This window comes from Notechis scutatus, chromosome 1 (assembly GCF_049901735.1).
Source record: "Notechis scutatus isolate UNSWTSFEM ecotype Mainland chromosome 1, rNotScu1.2, whole genome shotgun sequence".
Classification (NCBI taxonomy): Eukaryota; Metazoa; Chordata; class Lepidosauria; order Squamata; family Elapidae; genus Notechis; species Notechis scutatus.
In genome coordinates, this window is record NC_142009.1 from 27,022,088 (window position 1) to 27,047,780 (window position 25,693).

The 25,693-nt window shown below is 41.3% G+C and overlaps 1 protein-coding gene across 1 annotated transcript in view; it reads left to right on the forward strand.

The window, feature by feature from the left end:
• The first annotated feature begins 2,821 nt into the window (after window positions 1–2,821).
• GAREM2 (GRB2 associated regulator of MAPK1 subtype 2) overlaps window positions 2,822–25,693 on the forward strand; it is a 30,905-nt gene continuing 8,033 nt past the window's right edge. The window contains exons 1-4 of the mRNA XM_026671551.2: window positions 2,822–3,189; window positions 12,995–13,135; window positions 19,456–19,586; window positions 22,201–23,391. Of these exons, the coding sequence (XP_026527336.2) occupies window positions 3,075–3,189; window positions 12,995–13,135; window positions 19,456–19,586; window positions 22,201–23,391 (1,578 nt within the window). The 5' untranslated portion in view covers window positions 2,822–3,074. The remainder of the gene's footprint in view (window positions 3,190–12,994; window positions 13,136–19,455; window positions 19,587–22,200; window positions 23,392–25,693) is intronic.

A 25,693-nucleotide genomic window follows, 5' to 3' on the forward strand; every position in this document is an offset into this window, starting at 1 on the left:
CCTATGCCTAGTAATCACATGGCTGGACTATTGCATTACACTATACACAGGGTTATCTTTGAAGATCACTTTGAAGCTACAACTGGTCTACAATGCAATATGACCAGTGATAGGCATACCATGGTATGCTCACAATAGTAGTACTCTACAAGACAGTCTTCCAATATTTGAAGGGCTGTCAAAGGGAAGAGACTATTGATTTATTCTCCATAGCACCTGTAGGAAGGGTAAGAAGTCATCAAGACAAGATGGACGGCACATGACAAGATGAGAAGAGAAGACAAGATGCAATGGGCGGAAGCTCATCAGAGGGAGAACCAACCTGGAAATGCGGAATGTCTTGCCAGTGAGAATGATTAATGGAATTGCTTGCCTCCATCATGTGGATGCTCCATCACTAGAAGTTTTCAAGAAAATATTTGACAACCATTTGTCCAGGATAGTATCAGGCTCGTGCCCTAGGAAGTTAGACTAGAAGACCTAAGGTCGCTTCCAGCCTTACGATTTATGATTAAATTATAACCCGGATATTATTTGAGGTGCTGGTTATCATCTATAACACCTTTCATAGCACAATGCCTGGTTGTTTGAAGGATGAACTCTTGCATTGTTTTGTCCTGGTAAACTTAAGAAAAGTGGGTGTGTTCTTTTTGTGTGTCCTTTTGATTGAACAATGTGAACTAGGAAGGGGACTTAAAAATTTGCTTCTGTCTTTCTTGCTTCTGGATTTCTATGATCTGTTTTTTTAATTTTTATTATTTATTGTTTTTAAAGTATAAGCCATCTACAGTTATTTAGAGTTGAGCAGCTTCTAAATTAGATAAATATGTATGTATATATAAATCTTGAATTTGTTTTAAAACAATTCTGAAATAAGTATTTTAAAATATTTGCTTCTGTAATTAAAAATTTCTATGAATAGAAATATTTTATTGCAAATTCTGTAGCATTTACAATTTTTGAAAACACCAAAAATGCCATTCTTCATAGAATTAATCCTACTGAAAATATATTGAACGTTTTAATTGAATCTCAAATTAATTGAATCAATTACTTAGCAAATAGTTGCATTATACCCATATATTCTGGTTAAGAATATTGACTATTACAAAAAAAAACCACATAATATCATCAGCACATATCTTCAGCTTGCTTTTATGAAATCCTTGCTTGATCACAGAGCCTCCACATATAAATTAATCCTTTCCAGAGATACCAGATTGGGCTGGCAACCTCATATTGACTCTGGGTCTACATGATGTTGGCTTTATCTTCTCCCAGGCCATGTTTTAGCAGCCCACTGTTTTCTATACTATAAAATACTAGACAAGCAGGCAGGGGTGGGATTCAAATTTTTTAACAACCGGTTCTATGGGTGTGGCTTAGTTGGTGGGCATGGCTTGGTGGTCATGTGACTGGGTGGATGTGGCTTGGTGGTCATGTTATTGGCTGGGTGTGGCCAACTCAATATCACTCACATGGAGGCACGCATCTCCTTTCCTGGCCTCTCATGACTGTGGGGATGCTGCAACAGTCATAAGTGTGAAAAATAGTCATATGTCACTTTTTCCAGTGCATTGTAACTTTAAATGGTCACTCCACACAAGCAAAGTACCAGCAAAGGAGGGGGAAAAAACTCCAGAGAAGTTCCTGAGACAGGAAGTCTAGTCCTGCCAAGAATGTAATAAGGGTTAACAGAGAGGCAGTTTCTGTAAGCAACACCAGAATGTTTCCTTCCTGCCTTCCTTACAGGATTAGGCCAGTAATTTCTTCTAACAACCAGTTCTCTGAACTGCTTATAATGTTAACAACCTGTTCTAGCGAATAGGTGTGAACTGGTAGAATCCCACCCCTGCAAGCAGGCTTATTTGGACAGTGTGGTCAAAAAAGTGAAGATGTTGGCCATAATAGTACAACCCTTACAAAAAAAAAATAGATGGGGCTTCAATCAATGGCTATCATCTTGACTTTTTTTTTTTTTAACTATGGCCTTCAGACTCTTGTGAGGCAGAGACTGAGCAAGACAACCTGCTGTTCTGCAGGTAATTGTCCTGCCCTAAGGTTTGTTAAAATGGAGAACCTGGTTGCAGAATGTCACCAGATGTCCTTATTAAGGTATTGTCCACCTGTATTTTTCTCACCCTTTCTTTCATCTTTATTTTCCCTGGTGTGAAAAGGTTGGAGAAGCTAGTAACCAGAGGAACAGTCAATGGGTTGACTTGACTGTTCTGGCTCCAGTCAAGGTGATGAGTAAGGGAAATGTCAGACCATGTTTGGAAGCAGAAACAGATCCATGTTAGATGGTAGCAAATAACAGGCTTGGAGCAACTTCCAGCCTGCCTGTGTGAGCAGGGGACATTTTGCAGATGGCTGCCAGTACAGTCCTTCAGGACAGGGGTCTCCAACGTTGGCCACTTTAAGCTTGGAGGACTTCAACTCCCAGAATTCCCCATCCACCCTGCTCCAGTTAGCCCCACACAATTCAGTTAGGCCTACTCAGAAATAGGCGGCCCTAAGAGACTTGCTTGCGCGAGGAAAGCCTTCTTCTCAACCACTGCGGAGCTGATGGGTTGATTTATTCTGGCCGGGTTGCCTCTGGGAGCCCTCGTGAGTTCCGCCTTTAGCCGACCGCTCCAAGGCACAAGCGAGGCTGCTGCTGTGGAGAAACCAGAGAAACGTCGAGGAGAGAAAGAACGGAGAGATTCGGCCGCTTCACCCATTCAAGGGGCGCCTGCAAGGGGGGTGCGAGCGCGTCCACGGCGGGCCCTCCAGTGGGCGGGTCTGGCCGGCCTCCAGCCGAGCGAGCGAGCCGGCAAGCCGAGAGAGGTATGTAGCCGCCGGAGCGAGCGCCACCTGGTCCCCCGCTGGCCGAGAATCCGTGCCCGGCCGGGAAGAGCAGGCCCTGCTGGACGGGGCGGGCGACGTTGCTCTTGCCCGGCGTGTCGCAGCGGTCGTCGGAAAATGAGGAGGAGGAGCAGCGCCCCGGGCTTCGCTTGTTGCGGCTGCTTCTGAACGGCGCGAGCGACGAGGTGGAGGGCGATGCTCCTGCGGCGGCGACGGGGCGGACGGCCAGCATGGAGCGATTGGCGGCAGCTCTGGGCCGCCTGGCGTGGAGCTCCGGCCCGCCGCTGCCGCTCGACCTTATCGTGGCCAAATGCCGCTTGCCCGCCCTCGTGCGCCCCGGCCCGGGTGGGTCTCTCGCTCGCGGTGCGGTGGGGAGGCGAAGGGGACTGCCCGGCTTCTTCTTTCGGTTGGGGATTGTTGCCGGGGGTTGGAGGGAGATTTCCGGGCCTCCCCGGGTTATTTGTCTTGTCAGCAAGGCAAGGAGGGTGAGAGGTGCTGTCGGTCAAACCGGGAGGGAACCGGGGAAGCAAGTGGCTGAGAGAAAGCGGCGTGGAGGAGAGACGCCGAACAAAAACTTCGCCGAGGTGCGTTAGATTCTTCGTTCCTGTGAAGCTGATCCAGATGGCAGCGCGATCCCAAGGCGGATTCTCCGGCGCCAGCCCCAGAGAAATTAATGGACGGCTCTTGTACTGCTGTCGCGTACAGCATTTCGACGCCGGGGCTGATGCAGAGGAACCGTCCCCAGCATCCCCGCCTCTCCTGTCTCGTCCTAGGCGTTGCGAGCGCGGTCCGGGTTTCCTCCCTCCCGAAAGGGGAGCCCCGGCATTCCTGTCTGGCATTCCTGTTACAGGTGAAGCGGGCTTTGCACGGACAATTTGGCGTGCAGATCTGCTTTGCCGGGGCGGCACGTGGGGCGGGGGAGGGGGGGAGCCTGGTACCTGGAAAACGCTGAGCGATTAATTTACTCCTGGCTGGACTTTTTTTGTTTTAGCGGCCGGTTCTCCCCCCTCCCTTCCCGTAGGGTTCATAGGTGGTCTCTTGTACAGACGCAAAAAGGCGCTGCAGGATCGGAGGGTTGGTTTTACGGCAATTTTGTGCCCGTTCCGTTCATTTCTCTTTCCCGAGATTTGCCCTCTCCTTTGCCCCACTTTTGTTCCCCCCGGTTGCGGGGAGGGATTGCTTTGCAGATCCCCGGGGAGGGAGGGAGGGAAGGGTAGGGGGTGGCAAGCTGCCCGGCTTCGGGTTTTGTATAGCGTGAGAAGAATAGGGAGTTTGGCTTTGAACGGCGTTTTGAATACTAATGAGAAGGGAAGCCTGCTTCCGTCCCTGCTCTCCCCCCCCCATTTTTCCTGTGAATGGATTGGGGGGGGGGGAGGGCAGGGCTACGTATACAATAGCCCCCTCCCCGCATGACTCGGTTATCTGTATTACCCCCATTTCAAACTCCTCGGTTGTCTGAAAAGCCTAAGGAAGCGGCCCTGAGTTGGCAACTCCACCCCCTCCCCTTCTCCAAATACCAAGAGGAAATGGAAAACCGGCTGGTCTGTTCCTGGAGGTTTGGCTGCTGTGCTCGGAGAATACAACCAAGTGCATTAGGTTAACCCAGGGGTGGGCAAACTTTTTGGCTCGGGGGCCTCATTGACTTTTAAAATTTGACAGATGGGCCGCTACCTGGTGTCGAAATGCCTGTCTTTACAAGTCAAAATCAAATGAATGCAATAATTCAATCATTCACATCAAACCTTAATTCTGTACCAATCTTCGGGGGGATTAAAAAGACCAACGGGCCGGATGTGGCCCTCGGGCCGTAGTTTGCCCACCCCTGGGTTAACCGCTGTGGCCACCAAACGTTAGACGAGATGGGCCCTTTGCCTGATCCAGGAAAGCTCTTCCATTTATGATGAGTGTGCAGTGTAAGGTGAAAGCTGCAGACAGGCTTGGCTCTACTTCATGAAACCCAATAGCCTGGGATTTATGGAACCTGATTAAGGAGATCAACTGAAGACCAATATGCAGAACTTGATTAGCTTTGATCTTGGTTGGGCTGTGTGCTTTCCTTGTTCGTTTTTTGGTGTGCAGATTCGGAGTATTGCACTAAACCTGACAGTGATCTGAATAATCACCTTATAAGAATCCAGCAGAAAAGATCCTTTGAAGAAGGCTAGAAAATGATTTCTCTACATTGAGATAGTTTTTCCACCTTAAAATGTTTGATAAAGCAGAAGAAAACATGCAAACTCTGTGATTGGAGCGCTCCAACAGAATAAGTTATTCAGAGATGCTGTAGTAGACCGCTTAAAGGCAAAGATTTATACAAGCAAGGAAGCTCCTCATATTCCCTGTAAGGACCTGATGCATTGAGAATGTATGAAAGAAGAATACTCAGTGCTGGAATTGTTTTTTTTTTCTTCATCACCAGGCAGTGAAACTTCAGGTGCCATGGCTAAATACTCCTGGAGCTAGAGTATTTTAGCTTCAAAGCAACTTTTTAATGGGCCTCTTTCAAGTTAGATGTACAAAGGTGATGGAGAAACAGCTCTGGGGAATAGTATGTTTAATGGACACCAGACATTATCTTGCTGGTTTTTACTTCAATTTCCGTCAACCCCAGCTTGGCATGAGTAATGACAAAGGATTCTCGGAGATGTAATCCCAGAACAGCTTGAGGACACCAGATTTCTTACTCCTGCTGTACTGTTTTGATACTTACTGTAGGAAAAGAAAGGTGCTAGTTTATGGTGGCAAAATATGAGAAGGAATCTAGTATCACCTTTTCCATTTAATAAATTTTATTTGGCATACGTTTTGTAGGAAAATGCATGCAATGTCATCAGATGTGTAGAGTGGCTAGACTGATGTTGGATTTATATTGGGATGACAAGTGGGAAAGGGAGGGGAAGACAGGTTGATTACAGGTCTGATTATATAGATCATAAATACCTTTGAATCCTACATTAGTAAAGTCACTGCATGCAAAACAGAGTGGTTTTGAGCTTTTGGCCCCTTACATCCAAATTATATTTCATATTTGACTCTGTATGGTTTCCAGTTTCTTTCAAGGTACATTTCAAGGTGCTAGTCCTCACCTTTAAAGCCCTATGTGGCATAGGGCCATGTTATCTGAGAGGCCCCCTTTCCCTAGAGGCCCCCTGTCCTACAAGATTAGATAGTATGGACATGCTCCTAGTCCCTTTCTTTAAACATTGCAATTTTGGAAGTATGTGTTTTCTGTGGCAACTTTTAGCCTAGGGAACACTCTTTCCCTTAAAGATCAGCAACCTCTACCTTCCTATCCACCTAGTAAACTGCTGGGATCAGATGAGGTGACTGGTATGTCAGAAACTTCATTTGGAACCAGGTTTTTGTTTTTGTGCATTTAATTTAAATATTTTTAATTTGGTTTTTATGTTTTATTGTAATTTTTGTTTGGGAGTTTGCCCAGAGTTTATTATGAGGAGGGCAGCTATATAATTTTTTTTTTCAAATAAATAAATACAATCTGATGAAGTGAGGAGCGGCTTGTGAAAGCTTATTCCTTTTAATAAAATTTGTTGGTTGGAAAAGTTTTGCAAGGCTTCCTCTGGGGTTAACTTAGAATCTCAAGAATGATGTACTTACTTGTATCTTTTTCGTTATGTGCATTTTGGGGATGGAGGGGTAAAATAGCTCAGCTCCAAGCTTGGTAGGGAAAACCTTTCAGTCTAATGGCCTCTCTTCCCTTGTCCAGCTGCCAGATTTTCAGGCCCTATCCTTGTGTGATTTGCATCTAAAGACTGGCTAAGGTGCCTTTTGTCTAAGAGCTTTGTCATTCCATTCCATCTCTCTCCCACTCTCCCCCACCCGCCTATTGCTGCCTCTGAGCTCCAGCTTTGTTGAATGTGAAGAAAGAATTAGTATAAATCTGTTGGGAGAAACTGGTGCCAGAATCCAAGAAGGCCAAGGAGGGATGGAGATTGCAGAACAGGATCCTTTTTAAGCACCTTAAGCACCTGTAAAAAAAACCAACCTAAATAAATGTCTGACACAGAATCTTTTTCCAGTATAATGAAGAGTTCTTGATCGGCAGGTATATATGATTAGTTAACCAGAATGTGTAAAAATAAGACACAAATCTCTTTCCCTCAACTTTTTTCCTTATTAAACTATATAATGAGAACAAAAGACCCCCTTCTATGCATTACAGTGTTCCTTAACTTTCTTAGTGAGATATAGAAAGAAAAGGAGAAGGAAAGTATGTGCCCCCTGTTACAAGGACTTTGGTATTTACTGTTTAGAGATTATGGGAACTGAAATACAGCACATGGAGATGGAGCAGTAGAATTTGAAAACAATGGATGGAAGCATAGTGTAGATAGGTAAGGTGGAGAGAAAGCATTCCATTAGGGACATCCTTAGACAGGCGACATGGGATTATTTTGTGCATGGGATAAAGAAGGGCATTATAAGTAGAAATTTATGCTATTGTTTGTGCTCAATTTTTTAAGATGACACAAAACCCTCTTCCCAGTTGTTTAATATCTATATGAAAGTCAGAGAGAAAATATTTATCTGCTTATGGTAAATTATCATGAATATGCTGTTGATACCCAGTTGAATATATCTCTGCTTTGGACCAGGCAGGAGATCTGAATGAGAAAGGACTGGGATGAGTCAGGTTGAAACTCAATTCCAGATAGATGGAGTTCAGAAACCACCACTTTGTGCCTGGCCACTACACTGTCTGTGTTTTGAGGTTGTGCTCCCTCTAATGGAGCAGGTCTATGACTTGCAGGTTCTCCTGGACACACAGCTCCTACTGGATCAGCTGGTTTGATCCTGTGGCCTTTGCTCAGCTTCCATAGATCTCCTAGTTCAGGGGTCTTCAAACTGGACAGCTTTAAGACTTGTAGACTTCAACTCCCAGGATTCCTCCTCCAGTCATGTTGGAGTCTGGGAGTTGAAGTCCACAAGCCTTAAAGTTGCCAAGTTTGAAGACCCTTGTCCTAGTTTATTTACTTGCATCTCACCTTTATTATTTTTACAAATAACTCAAGTCGGTGAACATATTCAACACATCTTCTCTTATTTTCCACACGACAACAGCCCTGTGAGATGAGTTGAGATGAGACAGTGACTGACTTAAGGCTGACTTTCAAGGATAAGGTGTAGTTAGTTGTAGGCCTCTTTTGAATGATATTAACTTGTGTCCATGTTACTGTAGGAAGTTAGCATCCATTCCTCTCCTAGAAAAATGAAATATCCTAGGAAATATTAAAAACACAGAATATTTCCCCTAAAAAGAGTAGAAACTCAGAAGCAGAAATTCACCTCAGAAGCTCACCCTCACCTTTGTTAATGTGCAGGCCATTTAGCCTGAGTCAGAGTATTCTACATAATAAAGGCCTCTGCCCATCTCACCACCTGGCCTGGGAAGATTGCATCAGCCAGCACTCAGGTGAAGCCATGTGGTCCAGACAAAGCCTACAAAGTTAGCTAAGACCCTCGCCCTTGGGAGTCAGCCAATGGGATACATTTCTTACACAGGAACAGGAAACACTGAGGTGGGGCCCAACAGAGGTTATATAACTAAGGGACTCTTAGCATCTCAACCCTTTTCCTTTTTTCTTCACCCAAGGCATGTGATCCTGTCCACCATTAAACCATCTTTCCAAGCAGTCACCATGTTTCCAGTGTCTTTCTTCCCCACTTGGAACTGAACCCAGAAGGCATTACCTAAGACTGGATTACTCAGGGCTTCCTTTGACGACTATGTGGATATTTAAGTGGATATGGAATGCAGCCAGCAGCTTGCAGTTAGATAGGTAAAAGTTGCTTTAGTAGTTTATACCCAAATTGTGGGTGCCTTGTTGTCTCCCAGTGCATTCTAGATTACAATTCTAGGTACTGATTTTGCCCTTCAGAGCTGTATATGCTTGAGTCCAGATTACTTACATGACTCTCTGCTCCAAACAGACAATAAGAACAGTGTGAGAAGGCATGCTTTGGGTGTCTTGTCCAAGATGTTAAGGACATGGAAGCCAGGAAGAAGACTTTTGCGATGGTGACCCTGTCCTGGAATATGCTACCCCTAGATGGCACTCAGACTTTTATTATTTCAGTGAAACAGTTAAAACTGGGGATTCAGTTAAGCATTTGGGTCTTGAGATATCTGTGGTGCAAAGTTGTTTCAATTTTGAACTTTAATGTTGAATACTATATTAAAATGTTGAGAGTTTGTTTACTGTTGATGATAGTTTATTTTGATGTGACCCAGATATTTTGAAGGGGGCAGGGAACAACCATGTGAATAAACAAGTCAAAAGATGAATGGCACACAAATAATTTATTTACTTATTTATATTTCACATTTCTGAACCACCCATCTCCCTCAAAGTTACTGTATAAAAGGTAACATTAGAAGGGCAATTTGGACATACCCCTTTCCCCAGCCTCAAATAGGAAAGTGGTTCTCCTATCAGCCATGACCAAGATGCCACCCCTATCAGAAATGAGCCTTACCTCCAAAGAAAAAAACAAGTTTGATAGGATGGGGCCAAATTCTTGGGAAATTATTTTGGAGAGATCTTCCTTTGACTATAAAATTGATTTTAAATCAAGCAACCTTGCTTTAACCTGATATAAATTGCTGGGTTTGTACAATGCACTTAATTTGGCTACTGAATAAACACATTTTTAACTGTGCACAATACATTGAATTATTTAAATATCCTGGATTCATACTCTAGACTAAGCTACCAAACATACACAAACAAACCAAAACTAACTAAGCTTAGCATATTTTATGAATATAGCCCAACTGACTTAATAAAATATATTTTACTATGTGACCATAGCAGCAAATGATATTAGTTTTCAGACTCTGAGTGAAAAATAAGCTAAAACAGGATAAAACAATGAAGATTTATTTTAGTACAATATTGAATATCCCTTCTCTTGGAATGAAGCTCAGCTGGTACAGCAAAACGATTATAAACAAACAATATAAAACAAACAATCAAGATAGATTCATATAGTTGGTGCTAAATAAATTGGCCTAAAACAAAAATGCTGAATTTATGTATAGATTAAATAAAAATTGGGTTAGAGGGAAAGAAGTTTCTTTTGCATTCTTGCAAACAACAAGCTTAGCTAAAAATACTGAAGAAACCAAAAATTAGGTTTGGCAGTCTTCTCCTTTTTTAATATTCTGTGTGGAATGTTTGGTGATATTGAAATCTTGCAAGAGGGCCAGGATGGACTAGCCACTGTTGTCCCAAGCCCCCCAAGTGGTTATCCATGAAAAAAGATCAGTGCCTTCTCATACTTTACCCCAGCCCAATCCCAAATGAAAAAGATCCACATAATCCTTTCTGTATCCTTATTGGGTTTAAGCTAAACATACTTGATCAACAAAATGTAACTCACTGACAAAATAATAAATGATAACAAATACATTAAATCAGTTCTAGAAGTTATAGATCAAATTTAGATGTAATTCTATAGATAGGAAAACCCAAATTGTTGATGTGGTGGAAATCCATATACAAGACAATGCAATAATGGTTTCTAGTTAAAATTTAATTCTACATCAATTTACTTTTCAATACATAGAATGTTGTTTTAGACATGTTTAGCAGCCTCTCATGATTTAGTTAGTCTGAAGAATAAAGTATTTTTTCAGTAAAAAGGATAATTTATGCAGCCATTAATATATACAGTTCAATATATTTTGAAGAGATATATGGTTTAGAAAAAATATTAAGAAGATCTTGGTTGCAATGGAATTACAACCATCAAAATGTGCTCCATTCTACTATGAAATATTTTTCAGAATTGTTGAGCTTTACAACACTGCCACCACATAGGAAAAAAAGGATCTAATCTTATAACTGCATTTCTTACAGTTTTAGGAAATTCACTTTAGATATGAGTGAAGTAACATACCAACAGTAAAACATCTTATGCCAATTTTCTCTAAGTAATAATATGCCAAGTAAATCTGATGTTCTTCCATTAGAATTCCCAGTGTTCCGTCTCAATGCCTCCATTTAATGATACAATCCTTATTTATTTTTGGGGGGGTAAATATTATGTAACCTGTCAAAGCTGAAGAAGTGCATAAGTTCAAGCTGTTGACTGAAGAGACACAGGGAGATGGAAACCAATTGGGTTGAGAGGATGCAGAGGATCTGCCTATTATCAAAAGAACAAAAGCACCATTTTGTGAAAGCACCGCCCCTTTTGAACAAAAAGGGCGGAGCTTGTGTTGGATTGCTTATTTGCCCTTTTCTACTTAGTATTTATAGTACAGTGAACATATTTTCTTGGAAAAAATAAAGAACAGATGTGAAAAAGAGGCAACTCTTTAAAAGATTAATAGGGAAAATTTGTTTATGTTTGTAACTTCATTTCATAAAGGAAAAGTCGAGCAAAATAAAAAAATATTTACAAAATTGACTCATATATACAAAATAAACAACAAAAGTGAGTTTTTGAAAAAATAAATCTAAAGGATGGCTTTCTGAAATAAAGGACTGTCTTTTATGATAAAGGATATATGGTCATTGTAATTTATTGTTTTTTTATTATCTTAGTCTTGTTTTATATCTTTAATATATCGTGCATGGCTAAGATGATATTCTGTCCTTATGTATTTCTATATAACTTCCCTGTGTATTTGGATATTAAATATAACATGCTGTATAGGATATACATTTTGTCTTGGGTTATTTTGTGGATTTGAAATGCATATGCTATGTGGGCCCCAATAGCTTGCGGGGGGGGGGGGGGGGGACAGAATTCTCCATTGCAGGCCCAGATTTAGCATCAGTACAAAAGATTGTTCCAAGCAGGGCTTTGGGCCTGCAGCTCTCACCATTGAGCACAAAGGGCTGTTTCTGGGGCAACCTATCTCTTGGCAGCATGGGCCCGCTCTTCTGTTGCATTTGGCTGGGGGAAGTGGAGAGGAATGAGCTCCGCTCTAGGAGCTGGCATCTCAGGGGTGTTCTGGGCCTGAGGGAAGAACTTTAGTAAAGTCTTCCAGTTTCTCTCATTCCCAGAGTAGTTCCTGGTATGACATTTCAAGAGACAGAGTGCCATGTTCAATGAGATGTGTATGTTAATCTGATGCATCAATTCTCTGACATTCTATTTTGTACCGTACCTTGGTGTTTTATTTTCAGCCAATTAGGCCCAACATTTCTGGAAAACATCAGGTTAGGGAAGAAGGAACTTAGGGAGATTGATGTATGCTTAAAAGTCCTGCCAACATTGGAAAACATCAAATACCCCTAATGAAGAACTAACAATACACAAAGTAACAGAAAGTGCTGAGATGACTATGCTAACAATGAATATGCTAACAATGAAATTGAAAGAAAAAGACGGCTCTGAATTCTTTACAATTTGGAACAATTGGTATAAATGGCTTACAAACAGAACCAAGAAGTGAGACAAAAATGTTAATTGAAACAACCCTTAAGAAAGTAAAATAAAATTTTGTAAACTATATAATGATATAAGAATAGTAATTATAGCTAAAGATATTATTTAATAGTAGATAAACGCAATATATTGCAATATGATATTTAAATCAAAATCTTGTATAGATGCCAAGAATGTTTTTGATACCATGATGTTTTACGATGTAAAAAAAAAAGAAAATTAATAAAAAATTATTTTTTTAAAAAAAGTCCTGCCAACATTGGTGTGTGCATTGCTCAGGGTTTACAGATGATGACTCTTCAAACTCTCTGTTGCCTTGCTACATTGCCAGTAATTATTCAAAGAAGGCTTTGCAGATATTGGCAGGATGGAGAAGTTGACTGATTTGAATAGCCAGGTGCCTACAGGTCATATTATAATTTGACTTTTATGCGGAAGGGCTCTGTGCCTGACTTTTGGAAAGTAAGGGTACTTAACTGGGGATTTACCCCGTGAATGTGAGAATATGTGGGGGCGGCTTTCATTTTAGTTGAACTCTTCATGGCATTTTTCATCTTGCAGCAGCTTCCAGGACAGTTCCCAGAATTCTGATTAAAGTAATGTGACTAGAGTCTTCGTTCCTTTATTGTCATTACAATAACTCTGGGTCTGGGTCAGTGCACAGCATCTAAAAAATAGTTTGGGTGAATGCATAGCAATCTCACACCTCTTCTCATTTCTGTCACAGGGGAGTATGTAGAGGGGGTCAGTGACCAAGATGTGCTTCTCATCCACTCCTGTCGTCAGTGGACTACAGTGACAGCCCACAGCTTGGAGGAAGGACATTATGTCATTGGCCCCAAGATTGACATCCCCCTCCAATATCCAGGTAACGAAACGGTGAGAATTCAGTGAAGCAGATATTTGAAGGGAAGTAGTGGAAGAAGGTTAGACAGGAAACAGTTAGATTTTTCTAAAGATACTCTGATAGCTGTCCTACCTTCTTGAATGTCTCTGCTTAGGTTAGTTTCTTTCTTTTTTTTACTTTCCTTTTGATCAATAGTGATGTACCTCTTCTGAAACCTTGATGCGTCAATCACACTGTCTGGGGTGATAAACTGTAAAATGAAAAAGATCCCTGCCTCAGAAACTTATAAAATGAAGTTGGCAAAAATGGATAAGAGAAGATCTGGACTGCTGTTTATGGATCTGGGCCTAAAAGAAATAGAGCCTTAGGTTATAGATTAACAGAAATTCCTGCACTGTTGAGTAAGCAAAGTGTCAGCCAGGAAAGTTAAAAAAAAAAATACAGGAACACTCCTGATCAATCCAATAGCTCTATATTATCTTCAAATTAGAGGGATTGCTTATCGTTTGCCCTCCAAGGCAAAATGGCATGATGAAACTGTATTATCTTATTTTGATAAATGTATAAGGAGGTTGGAATACTTTTTTTAGTTGTGCTTAGTTGCTTATAATGATGAGTGTTATGTTCAAACCAAGAGATCCTTTTTTTCTTTTTTCCTACACATCCCAGTTCCTCTCAAAAGTTTTGTTGCATATAGAGGTCTCATCAGATAGGATCTCATGAGGTTCCCATTCCCAGTATTATGGTTTTTAATATGTGGAATCCTTGGTGGTCTCTGAACTTGGCTGTTTTCTTGCAAAAATTTGGTTACCTGGCTAAGTAACAACTTCAGTGTTTTTTAATCTTCTAATGGGGAAAGATAATAGATAGATTCATAAGATCTCCTTCTACAAGAAAAAAACAAGATCTTCTTTTCTGTTTGTGTTTGGGATGAGGTCTTTTAGGTAAATTTACACCCAGCGTGAGTCATTGTTGGCAAAGGAGCTGCACGATGTATTGGCTGAAGCAGAGTGGCTTAGTGAACTCCACGTTGCCTACTTCTTTCAGTACTTCCTGATAGGCTTTCAGGAGATGAAATAATTTTCTGATATCAGAGAGTGAAAGAAACAAATACAGTTGGTAAAGCAAGTGGAGAGGGATCAGCTATGTAGAATCAATCTCTCAGGCTAGACTTTTCATAAGAAATAGATCAGTAAGAATCAGGGCTTGTAATTAATGAGCTCAAAGGAAAAAAAAACCTAGCTATTAATTTTGCTGCAACAAAAGCTATTGTTTTAATGGGTTTTAATGTTTTAATGGGTGAATGAATGCTAATTTTGGGTTTCCTATAAAAATTGTATTGGGATTGGAGATCTATATGACATATATTAGGTTTCCACCATTAGACTGAGCGCTCCAAAATATACCAATCCATCTTGTTGTCTCTCTTTTTGCGTTTTTATTCAGAAAGAGAAGGGATTCTCCCAGCTTCCTTTGGAAAATCTGTCTTGTTCCCAAAAGGCTTTAGTGGGCCTGGTTTGCCTTCTGTCAGTTTTGATTTATGATCTTATTTTTGTCAGGTTTTTTCCCCCCTTGTCTAGTTGCTCAAACTCTCAATCTGTACTGTATATGAGGAGTCTATGGCCCTCCAAATCTTGAATTACAATTCCCAACTGCTCTAACCAGTGGTTGGACTTTATGTTATTAGTATCAAGTACTCTAGGTTTAGCTGCAAACATTCCTGGGCACTGTGGTCCTGGACTTGCTAATGCTTACTCCATCTTGTCTTGAGTTCTAGAGGTATGGAAAGAGAGTACCAGTGACCTGGCTTGGAAAATATGGTGAAGGAGAACACTGAATAAAGACAGGGCATGGTTTGCAGGAGGTTGGTGCCTAATGTAGAAGATCAGAGAGGGGGAAAGGAGTTGCTGGCACCATGTGAGAGACTGGGAGGTGCTGAACAGATGGTACAGTAGGAAGGAGTGACTGGAGTCATGAATTAACAGAACTGACATCATCTCTGGCCTTTAATGAGACTCTTAAGTGCCTCCCATCTTTGATAATGATGTGCAAGTATGAATAAATAATGAGAGGCAAGCGGACAGGAGCAGTTAATTGCTGCTCCTTGGGGAGACAGATGGGACAGGAAAAGAAGAGTAAGTGTGTTAACCTGTTTTGTTGGCCCCATTCATAAAAAAACCCAGAGCAGATGGTTCTAGTTTCAGCTTGCAAGCAAAGCAAAATTCACATTCATTCCATTGTGAAATCGTTGCTTTTGATAAGTGGACAACTGCATGCAGGGAAAAATATTAGCTTGTCAGAATTGTTGGTTGCTATTAAGTATGGTAAAAATGAGAAAGATCTGACCGAGCAGGCTTGCCAACTGACTTGAGAAATTCAAGTCTTGTTGAAATGAACAGGAATTGCTTAAAAATGTCATTCCTTATGATGATGGAGACATGATGTACGTAGCCTGTGCTATTTAGGAGAAAGGAGACACCACTAAGACTTTTCATATGAGAGATTGTATTGTATCTAGGCAACAGTGTATATATTTAAACCATTCTTCTTGGGCTGCCTGGGAAAATCAACTCATTTCATCTCCGCTGAAATGAATTAGGATATCTCAGAGCTATTTTTGCTCAAAACTGGGTTTAAATGTCACATGAAGGCTTCAGTTAGTATGATTAAGCACTCTGGAGTCTCGAGTCTGCTTTTGGCAATAGCAAAACACCTCTGAAAGCATTTATTGGCTTTCAAATGTGCTATAAACTGAATTTTTAAATTGTGCTCTTTTCCTGATAATTTAGGAGTAGGAAACATTATTCCTACCACTATCTTTAAATGCTCAACAATCCTGTGACTTAATTTAGGATAGCACATGATAAATGGCTGAAGGTCATCTGATGAGCTTCATGGCTGGATTGGGATCCTTGGAGTCTAATCTAACACCATTCTGATCTCACTTAACCAATTCTATTGTGTTTGAAACCAGAATGTTTAAATTGTACTGACAAAATGTCCTCTGCAATCATCTACTATATGCTGATGAGTGAATTTGAGATTCCCAGATAACCAAAGATTTTAAACTGGGGGATGAAGGGAAAAGGATAGGAATATTTCAGATTAAGTATGGGAGTTAATCTTAGAGAGTTAAGTTCCCTGAGTGTCTGAAAACAGTGCCATCAGAAAAAGGCCAAGATCTGTTTAACATCTCAGAAAGTGGGACAGGCAGTAATGGATTTAAATTATAGGCTGACAGATTATGGTTGAATATTTGGAAACATTTCCTAACAGTGAGGGTCTTTTGATAGTGAGCAAACTATCTAGAGAAGACAAACAGAGAGGCTAGGTTCTTGTAAAAAGCAAGAGGTTGGACACAATGGCCTGAGCATAAATTCACAACATTGTCATTCCAAGTGATGTGAAATAAATGTGTGATGCCTATGGCCTTTCAGAAAGAAACACGATAAAGACAATAACTGGTGGCATTTCTATAAATGTTCAAACACTTTGCACACATTATGTTCATCATTGTATCTTATAATCAAATGTGATATATTTTGTACTGTCTCACTATTGCAAGGTGACAAGCTTACGTACATGGATGTCTTCAGGGGAGAAAAGGGGAAACATTATGAAAGGCATGTGATTGTACAAATTATATACTGGCATCAAATGTTTAGGATGAAAGTACAAAATGATGGCACTTGTGTGAGGATGTCATGATGTTTGTCATCATTTTGTCATTATTATGATTTGCTGCAGATACCACTAGTATGTGGACTTATTGCACCAGGCTACCAGTGAAGCTCATAATAGTTGTGAGATCTGAACTGAGAAAATCTTAACTCTTGCTGGTTCAGCCATCGGTGTGTGTAAAAAGTTGAGGCTTCGGTAAAATGCACCAGACTGAATAAGAAAGCTGTTCCCTAGCTTCTTATTTCATAGAGTTACATAATTAATTAGGCTTAGTAAAACAGCGATGCTTCCATGTCCATTCACTGCATCATAAACTGCTAAATTGCTCATCATTTGGTTTTGAGACTCAACTCAATTAAGAATTATCACAAAATTCCCATTCAGGCATTTTTTTTCACCTAGGTCTGCATCTTTTGCTATTTATGCATTGAGGGAGACATTTTGAAAAAGGGAGCTTCTTTGGACTGCTTGTGATTTTGAACTAGATTTAATCTGAGTTCCAAAATCAGAAGAGCCATGTTCAATAAATAAAGTAGATTTCTCTCTTCCAGATCCTTCCTTTCAAACAGCTAAAATGCTAGACCTGAACATGAGTGGCTCCTTTTTCTTTTTCTGTATAACTGGAATAATACAGAAGAACGTTGCGGTTGAAATCTGTATGTGTGATGTCTTTTTAAATGACCATTACTAATAAGAACTTGGCAGCATTAATTCTACACCGCATTTTCTGGCAAAATATTCTAACTTCCTATCTTGATAGCAATTTGTTCTGATAAAAGACATCAAGAAGTCATCTCCCTCTGGGCTAATAATAGTCAAACACACACACACACACAGTTTAAACTTCATTAAAAGTTATATTGTTATGCTGTTATGTCTGTAGCCCAGATAGCGAGAGTGTAAAGAGGCAGAGATGCCATGGATACTCATTTCTACCTATTGTATGCCTTCGTTACTCTTCCAGCTGGTGCATTGATGCCCCCATCGCAGCCCATAATTGCTTGTTGCCCTATTGCCTTTTCCTTGGGAGAAAAGAAAGGGGCCCACGGCTGATAACTGAGCTGGGGGCAGCCCTGAGCCCTGACTCTTTCTCACTGCCCCTCATCATCACCAGCGGCTCCTTTCATTCACTTCTGCTCCAATTTGATGTCTCCGTCTGTTTGGCTTCCTCGTTTGCTGGCTATAGAGAAGTTTCTGGGTGAACTATGACAAATGAATCCCGGGGAAGAAATTAAGAGAGCCATACCATTTGCATTTCACGGGATCTCTTGCTGCTGAAAGGTGGTAACTAAGGCAGTTACAGGCAGCTCTGGGGCTCCTTCAGAAAGAATAGGAATGCAACACAGTGTAATAAAATGAACATTACAGAGGGTAACCCAGATAAAGGACAAGAGTTTCAGCAAAAAGCATAACAGACTAAGGAGATTTCCTTTATTAGAGAATTACGTGTATAGCCAGCAGATATTTGGTGTTCTGAAGATAAGCCAGTACTTCATCTAGTCCCAGATTCTTGCTACCACAAGAACTCGCGTATCTTCATTCCATTGGATTCACATTGGCACAACTCTGGATGCCAGTATTCATTTTTCCCAAGAATGCACTTTGGTCTATGAATAGGAAAATTTTATTCCTAATTCTAGGTTGTGATTAGACTGTGACTTGGAAAAGGAAGAAATGCATTCTATGTATGTTTGGATAAAAGTTTACTGTTGGTACGTGATATTCTCCAGGTTGGCCTTTTTTTTCTCAATGGAGAATGTGTCTGGACAGACTTTGATGATGATGATGGTTGAGAAACATAAATATGGTGAGGAGGAAATGATTAGAGATTTATAAAATTATAAGTGTACAGTACATTAATACATTTTTTTTCCTCATCTTCTCTTATTTATACTGCAATATAGATTTGAGACAAGGAAGAAAAGTCCCTTTTTTTTACCCAGTACTGTTAATGTATGGAATGTACAGGATCTAAGTAGTGGCCAGGAACAAAGAGGGCTCTAAAAGGTGATTGGGTTAAGTTCCTGAAGGAAAAATAAATAATTTACTCTTTGTGATGGTGGCTATATGAAATTCTAGGTTCAGAATTATTATTATTCTTACATTCTAATTGACAGAGAGCAATGTGGGAGAAATTTATTGATTATTTTGATGCTTAGCTGTGTGCTTCTGCTTAGCTGTGTCTGGAAATAGGATGCTATCTAAACAGGCCCTTTGTCCGATCCAGCCATTCAAGGCTATTTTATATTTTTATTTTATTTTATTTTTTTCATTTGCTGTCTAACTCCAACATTTTTTTATCTTCTGCTTTTATGTTTAAAAGAAAGAAAGAAAGATGGAGAACTGTATTGGAACAAATATCCCAATTGACTGCTAGCCATAATATATTAAAACAGGCTCTGCATTAAGCACAAAAATACCTCTGATAATAAAATGTTGGAGGAAAAAAAAAGCTTCCCTACTGTTTCTGGTTGGCCACTGTTGGAGATATTAATTGGTTAGGTGATGCCCAGTAGGCATAGCAGTAGCTCTTCAGAGTCTGCCCTTCTCATTCCCTGCCAGCCTCTTGATTCAGCTTGCCTATCTGAAAAAAACAAAAAACAATCTCAACAAACCCATCTCCTAACTAAACTAACATGTTTGGGGTTCTAATCCTGCAGGAAAATTTAAGCTGCTAGATCAGGACAGGGATGTCCGGGAGCCTGTGCAGTACTTCAACAGTGTGGAGGAGGTGGCGAGCATCTTTCCAGACCGGGTGTTCGTCATGGAGGCCATCACCTTCAGCGTAAAGGTCAGTTGTACTTTAGCATATGTCAGCTGTCTAAAGCAGGGGTCTCCATCCAACCTTGGCAACTTTAAGACTTGTAGACTTCAACTCGCGAGCTGGCTGAGGAATTCTGGGAGCTGAAGTCTACAAGTCTTAAAGTTGCCAAGATTGGAGACCCCTGATCTAAAGAATAGATGGGAAATGGGGTGGGAATGTGTTCACACTCAGGTCAGCCTCTCTGTCTTTGGGTTTGATATCTGATTTCTTGACGGTCATTTCTTCTGCTTGGTTAATGAAGCTATAGTAAAGCAAATTAAAAGAATTTTTGCAAGCTCAGATTTGATCACATCTACTTAACCAAAATATGACTTGCAGTTTAATCGACTATTTCATATCTGATAGTCTGCATAACATTTTTGAAGGATCCATTTTTTAATGCAATAACCATAGCTAAAGTAAGAAATTAGATAGCTGAGATTTAAGGAATTGAAAGCAGAATATAGCCTCACTTTCTACTGTAAATTGGTCTCAAAGTTCAGAAGGATGCTTTAACTTTTGGGCTTCTCCAAAAAGACAACTGGTTAACCACTGGGAGAGAGGTGGATTGGATTATTGAACTGGCTGTATCTCTTTTATTCTGATCCAATAGGCTCTTTTGTATTTTTGACAACGGTCTTTTTAACATGAATTTAGGGATCTGCTCTGAATGAATAGAAACATTAATATGTCTTCTCTAGTTTTATCAATTTCATTTTAAACCTGAGGTAGAGATAAGATTTGGAAAATCAGGGAGTACAGTAGAGCACTTGCATTCATTCATTCATTCATTCATTCATTCATTCATTCATTCATTCATTCATTCAGGTTTTCTAGTTCAATTTGGATCTCTGCCTCTTCAATTATAAGATTGTGAATTATCTCAAGGAATAAATAGAAACACTTTTCTTACTACAAAGCTAATCACACTCAGGGAAGAAAATATAATGCACTTTGCTGAAAACCACAACAATAATAACTAATACTGGAGGATCAAATGCATTTTAAGTTTAGACAGGGCTTGGTTTTCAGAAAAAGCAAAGGATGGAAACTTCAGTAAGTATGCACAAAGCAGAACATTTCAAAAAACGTCATTTCCTCTACAATCCTAATCACACACAGGGGTAATTCCCATTGAACAGAGTGGGATTTTCTTCTGGGAAACCATATATAGACCATTGCATTGAATCTATTAAAGAAATATCCTAGAACTTCATTTGCCCGATGAAATGAAAAACAGTTTCTGTACTCTGTGAAACAGGGAAACAGAGGAGTATTTCCTTTTCAAGTGGTGATGGCTTTGATCTGAAAGCCAATTCAATTATCTATTTTGTGGAAACCAACAAATGTCTTTTTAAGTAACCCAAATTAGATAATTTACTGGAATTTGACTTCTCTCACCCCAAACCCACGCAATTGGGCATCTCTCAGTTGGCTGTTCAGGTGTCTATCTCTTAAACTTTTCTCTAATCTTTTGTGTCAAAAAGAGGCTCCTATTCTGTTTTCCCTTTTTGATCAAATGGTTACAATTCAAGAACTCCTGAGTGGAATGGAGTCCATCAGCCCCAAATGATGGCCTAGGGTACAAGTAGTCCTCTATTTACAACAGTTCATTTAGTGACCATTCAAAGTTACAACGGCACTGAAAAAGTGACTTATGACCGTTTTTCACACTTATGATTGTGGCAGCATCCCCATTGTCACAAGATCTAAATGCAGATGCTTGGCAACTGGTCCATATTTATGACCATTGCAGTGTCCCAAGGTCATGTGATTCCCTTTTACGACCATCTGACAAGCAAAGTCAATGGGGAAGCCGGATTCACTTAACAACCGTGACACTAAGATAACAGTTGCAATGATTTACTTAACAACAGTGGCAAGGAACATTGTAAAATGGGGCAAAACTCACTTAGCAAATGTTTCACTTAGCAACATAAATTTTGGGCTCAAAATTGTGGTCGTAAGTCAAGGACTACCTATACTTCCTTCTTCCATATACAGCATGCACAATCACAAAAACCCACCTTTTAGCTTTTTCTCCATGGCTCATATTATGGCAGAGCACAGCAGTAGCTTTTGTATCGCAGAACCCCTCTTTCTGTGGTACAAAGCAGTGGCGGTATGCTACCGGTTCAGCCCGGTTCTACCAAGCCGGTAGTGGTGATGAGCAGCAGAGACCGAATCTGTTCTCTCCGCCGCTCTGCTGTTGGGCCCATCTTCCCGCCTGGGCTCCCATACTCACCTTTATCCTCTGAATTTGAAGCGCAGCTGCTTTGCGTGGCACAGAAGAGTGTTGCACGGCAGCTGCTGAAGCAACTGGGAGAGTGAAGGCTTGCAGGAGGTGAGTTGGAACGCCTCTGCGCCTGCGCAAATGCCTCTGCACCTATGCAAAGTGCATGTTTGGTGTGCGCATGCATGCAAAGTGTGTGCCCACGCGGAAAGCACGCCCACCAAAGCACGCCCACCGAACCGGTGGTAAAAGTTTTTGAATCCCACCACTGGTACAAAGCCACCTCTTTCCTTGCCCTCTGTGTTGTAGAATTCTCCATGTTAAGCCTCTTATCTCCCCTTTTTCCCCCCACCAATTGGCTTCTTCCAGGTTGTGTCAGGCGAGTTCAGTGAAGATAGCGAAGTATACAATTTCACACTGCACGCAGGAGATGAATTAACACTCATGGGCCAGGCAGAGATTCTGTGCGCAAAAGCGGTGAAAGAAAAGTCGCGTTTGAACACGTTGCTGCGGAAGTTGGGCAAAGCAGGCGTCCCTGGCACTGGCGGTGGGAATGGCGGTAGCAGTAACAGCGGCGGCGGCAACACTGGGGGTGGCAGCGGCAAACAGTTGAAGGGCAAGATGCCGTGCTTGATCTGCATGAATCATCGGACCAATGAAAGCCTCAGCTTGCCTTTCCAGTGCAAAGGGCGCTTCAGCACTCGCTCACCGCTGGAGCTGCAAATGCAGGAGGGAGAACATACAATTCGCAGTATCATCGAGAAGGTGCGACTTCCTGTCAATGTGATCGTGCCCAGTCGGCCACCTCGAAACCCCTACGATCTGCATGCCATCCGTGAGGGCCACTGTTACAAGTTGGTGAGCATCGTCTCCAAGACAGTGGTGTTATGCTGCATTCTCCGCAAGGACGAGGTGGCACCCTTCCACTTCCTCTTGCTCACAGACATGCCCCGTTTTCTGCTGCCGGAGGGGATGTTGCGTGTAGGCAGAGACCCCCAACTGGAGAAGTTGTTACGAGAAACTGCTGCCCTCTGCCAGGAATGCTTCGATCCCAATGAATATTCCAAGGCTGTGCGGGAGGCCAAGCCAGACTTCTCAGAAGAGTGTGCCAGCCCCCGCCATGTACGCCTCTGCCTGCAGGGCTACAGCCGTGATGAATTAGCCCAATCCTTTCAGCGCCTCTCACTTTGCTTGTATGCTGCCTCTGAAAGCCGTTGCCAGGACCCGTCTCAAGGACGGAGGGCTCAACCATTGCTTCTCCCCTCTCACCAAGAGCCCTCTAGCCTTATTTCTGATACTTTGGATTCTGAGCGTGAATACATGACACCTGACTGGGTGGAACCCACATTCCGGACTCAAGAGCTCCCATATGAAGAATTGTGGACTAATCAAAACCCAGAGAACTATTCTGAATCCAGCAGCACTGTTCCCGGACTGGAGAATACCAGCAAGGGCCAGCGGGATCTTATCTCTTTCGGGGGTTCACCTTGCCATCGAGGCCTGCTGCAGGAAGACCTTAACGCAGATGCTCCTCCCCCAGTCCCACCCAAATCTGAAGCGGTAAGAGATTCAGGTAGTAGACATTTTGATGGAAAATAGAAACTGCAGTCAGGGCAAGGCACTCAAGAAGGAATATGTGTTTTATTGTTCAGCTTGAATTAGCTGTGAAAGAAAGTTGTTGTCATCCAGGGAAGGGAAACACACTTAAAGGTTGCTTATTCAGATAAATTCTGCATGTAGAGATGTAGATGGATAAACCTTCCATCCTGAAGATTAGTAGAAAATGAACTAAAATACATTACTATAAGTCATTTTTAAAAATCTGTAATGTAACCACATTTGGAATACTGCTAAATAGTTTTTGTCATTGCACACATTTGAAAGTTTGAACACTTCCTCTATAAAGAAAACATACGATAATAAGCGCATTTTAAAGTAGAGAATGGTACATACAAATCAGTGGTGGTATGTTACCGGTTTGGCCCGGTTCTGCCGAGCTGGTAGCGGCGATGAGCAGCAGAAACCAAACCAGATCTCTCCGCCACTCTGCTGTTGGGCCCACCCACTGCCCGGGCTCCCATACTCACTTTTATCTTCTGCTTTTGAAGCGCAGCTGCTTTGCGCTGCACAAAAGAGTGCTGTGCAGCAGCTGCTGAAGTGACCAGGAGAGTTCAGGCTTGCAGGAGGTAAGTTGGAACGGCTCTGCGCTTGCGCAAATGCCTCTGCACCTGCGAAAAAGTGCGTGTTTGGCACACAATGTGTACGCTTGCGCACAAAGCGTGCCCACCAAGCCAGACCTACCGAACCTGGGGTAAAAGTTTTTGAATCCCACCACTGATACAGATATGAAAAGGGAAGACTGGGGAAAGTTTTCCCACTCTGCCATAAACCTAGAACGTTGAGGTCATTTACTACAGCTGAACTGTGGAAAATTCAGGATTGAACAGTACTTCTTATACTGTTTACTGTCTTGCATAGTTTAACTGCAGTGGTGGGATTCCAATTTTTTTCCTACCGGTTCTTTGAGGGAGTACTTCGTGCACATGCACAGCACTCAGAAACTGCCCTCTGTGTCAGTGCAACTGAGGTGAGCTGTTTTTTAGCTCAGCTGAGGCGCGGCAATTCTCTTTGCCGCGGGAATCGGCTGAGCTAAAAAACAAAGGAATATAGGACAGGAAAGGGCGGGGGCGGGTAGGCGGGGCCATCCAGAGGTGGTATTTATTGATTCTCCAAACTACTCAAAATTTCTACTCCTGGTACGCCAGAACTGGTCTGAACTGGCCGAATACCACCTCTGTTCAACTGTAAAATTAGCTAAGCTATTTGTTAGATCTAAAGCTTGGCTTTCTTCAGTGGCATATCTAGTACAAAATTCATTTACCATTCAAAGTTACAGTGGCACTGAAAAAAGTAACTTATGACCATTTTTCACACTTATGACCATTGTAGCATCCCCACAGTCACGTGATTTATATTTGGATGGTTGACAACTGACTCACATTTATGACGGTTGCAGTGTCCTGGTGTCATGTGATCACCTTTTGCAACCTTCTGAAAAGGAAACTCAATGGGAAACCAGATTCACTTAGCAACTGTGTTACTAATTTAATCAATATAGTGATTTAGTTAATAAATGTGGCAAGAAAAGTCATAAAATGGGGCAAAATTCACTTAACAAATTTCTCACTTGGCAACATAAATTTTGGTCGTAAGTCAAAGACTACCTGTATTCTCTTTTCTAATTATTTTCTCCTACAGGGACCATTCTGTGACATAGGCTGAAGTGAGAGTGAGTGCTTGTCCCGAAGTCATTCATTGAACTTTCAAGGCTGATGGTGGATTTATACCTGGGTTTTCTTGGACCCAGTCCACCTCCTTAACCACTTTGCATATTATTGCCAGCCAATCTTGAAGACTAATTGCTATTCTGCAAACATAGCTGTGACTTCAGATGGATAGAATATATAGGATTCCCCAGGAATATGCAGAAATCCAATGTGGGACAGAAGTTGAAATTTTGACCATTTTTTATTTTTTTTTCATAATACCACAGTAATTATTTTTCAATAGATTTTTAGAAAGCAGAAGAAATAACCTGAGATTGTGTTGGTCCAATTAGCTTCTAAGGAATGAACCTATGTAATATGTTAGGCATTGCCTATGAATCAGATGAACGCTCAATATATAATAATGGCTTTCCATTGGAATGGTAATGATTTCAAAAGGATAAATGGACTATAAAGGTATGGAAAGCCAATAGGATTGACCACTGGTTGTGATTCTTCTCTGGTCTCTCACCAGATTGATTATTTACTGGGAAATCTGAATTTCCTAAGTCTTTAAATGCTGCTCATGTGTTATT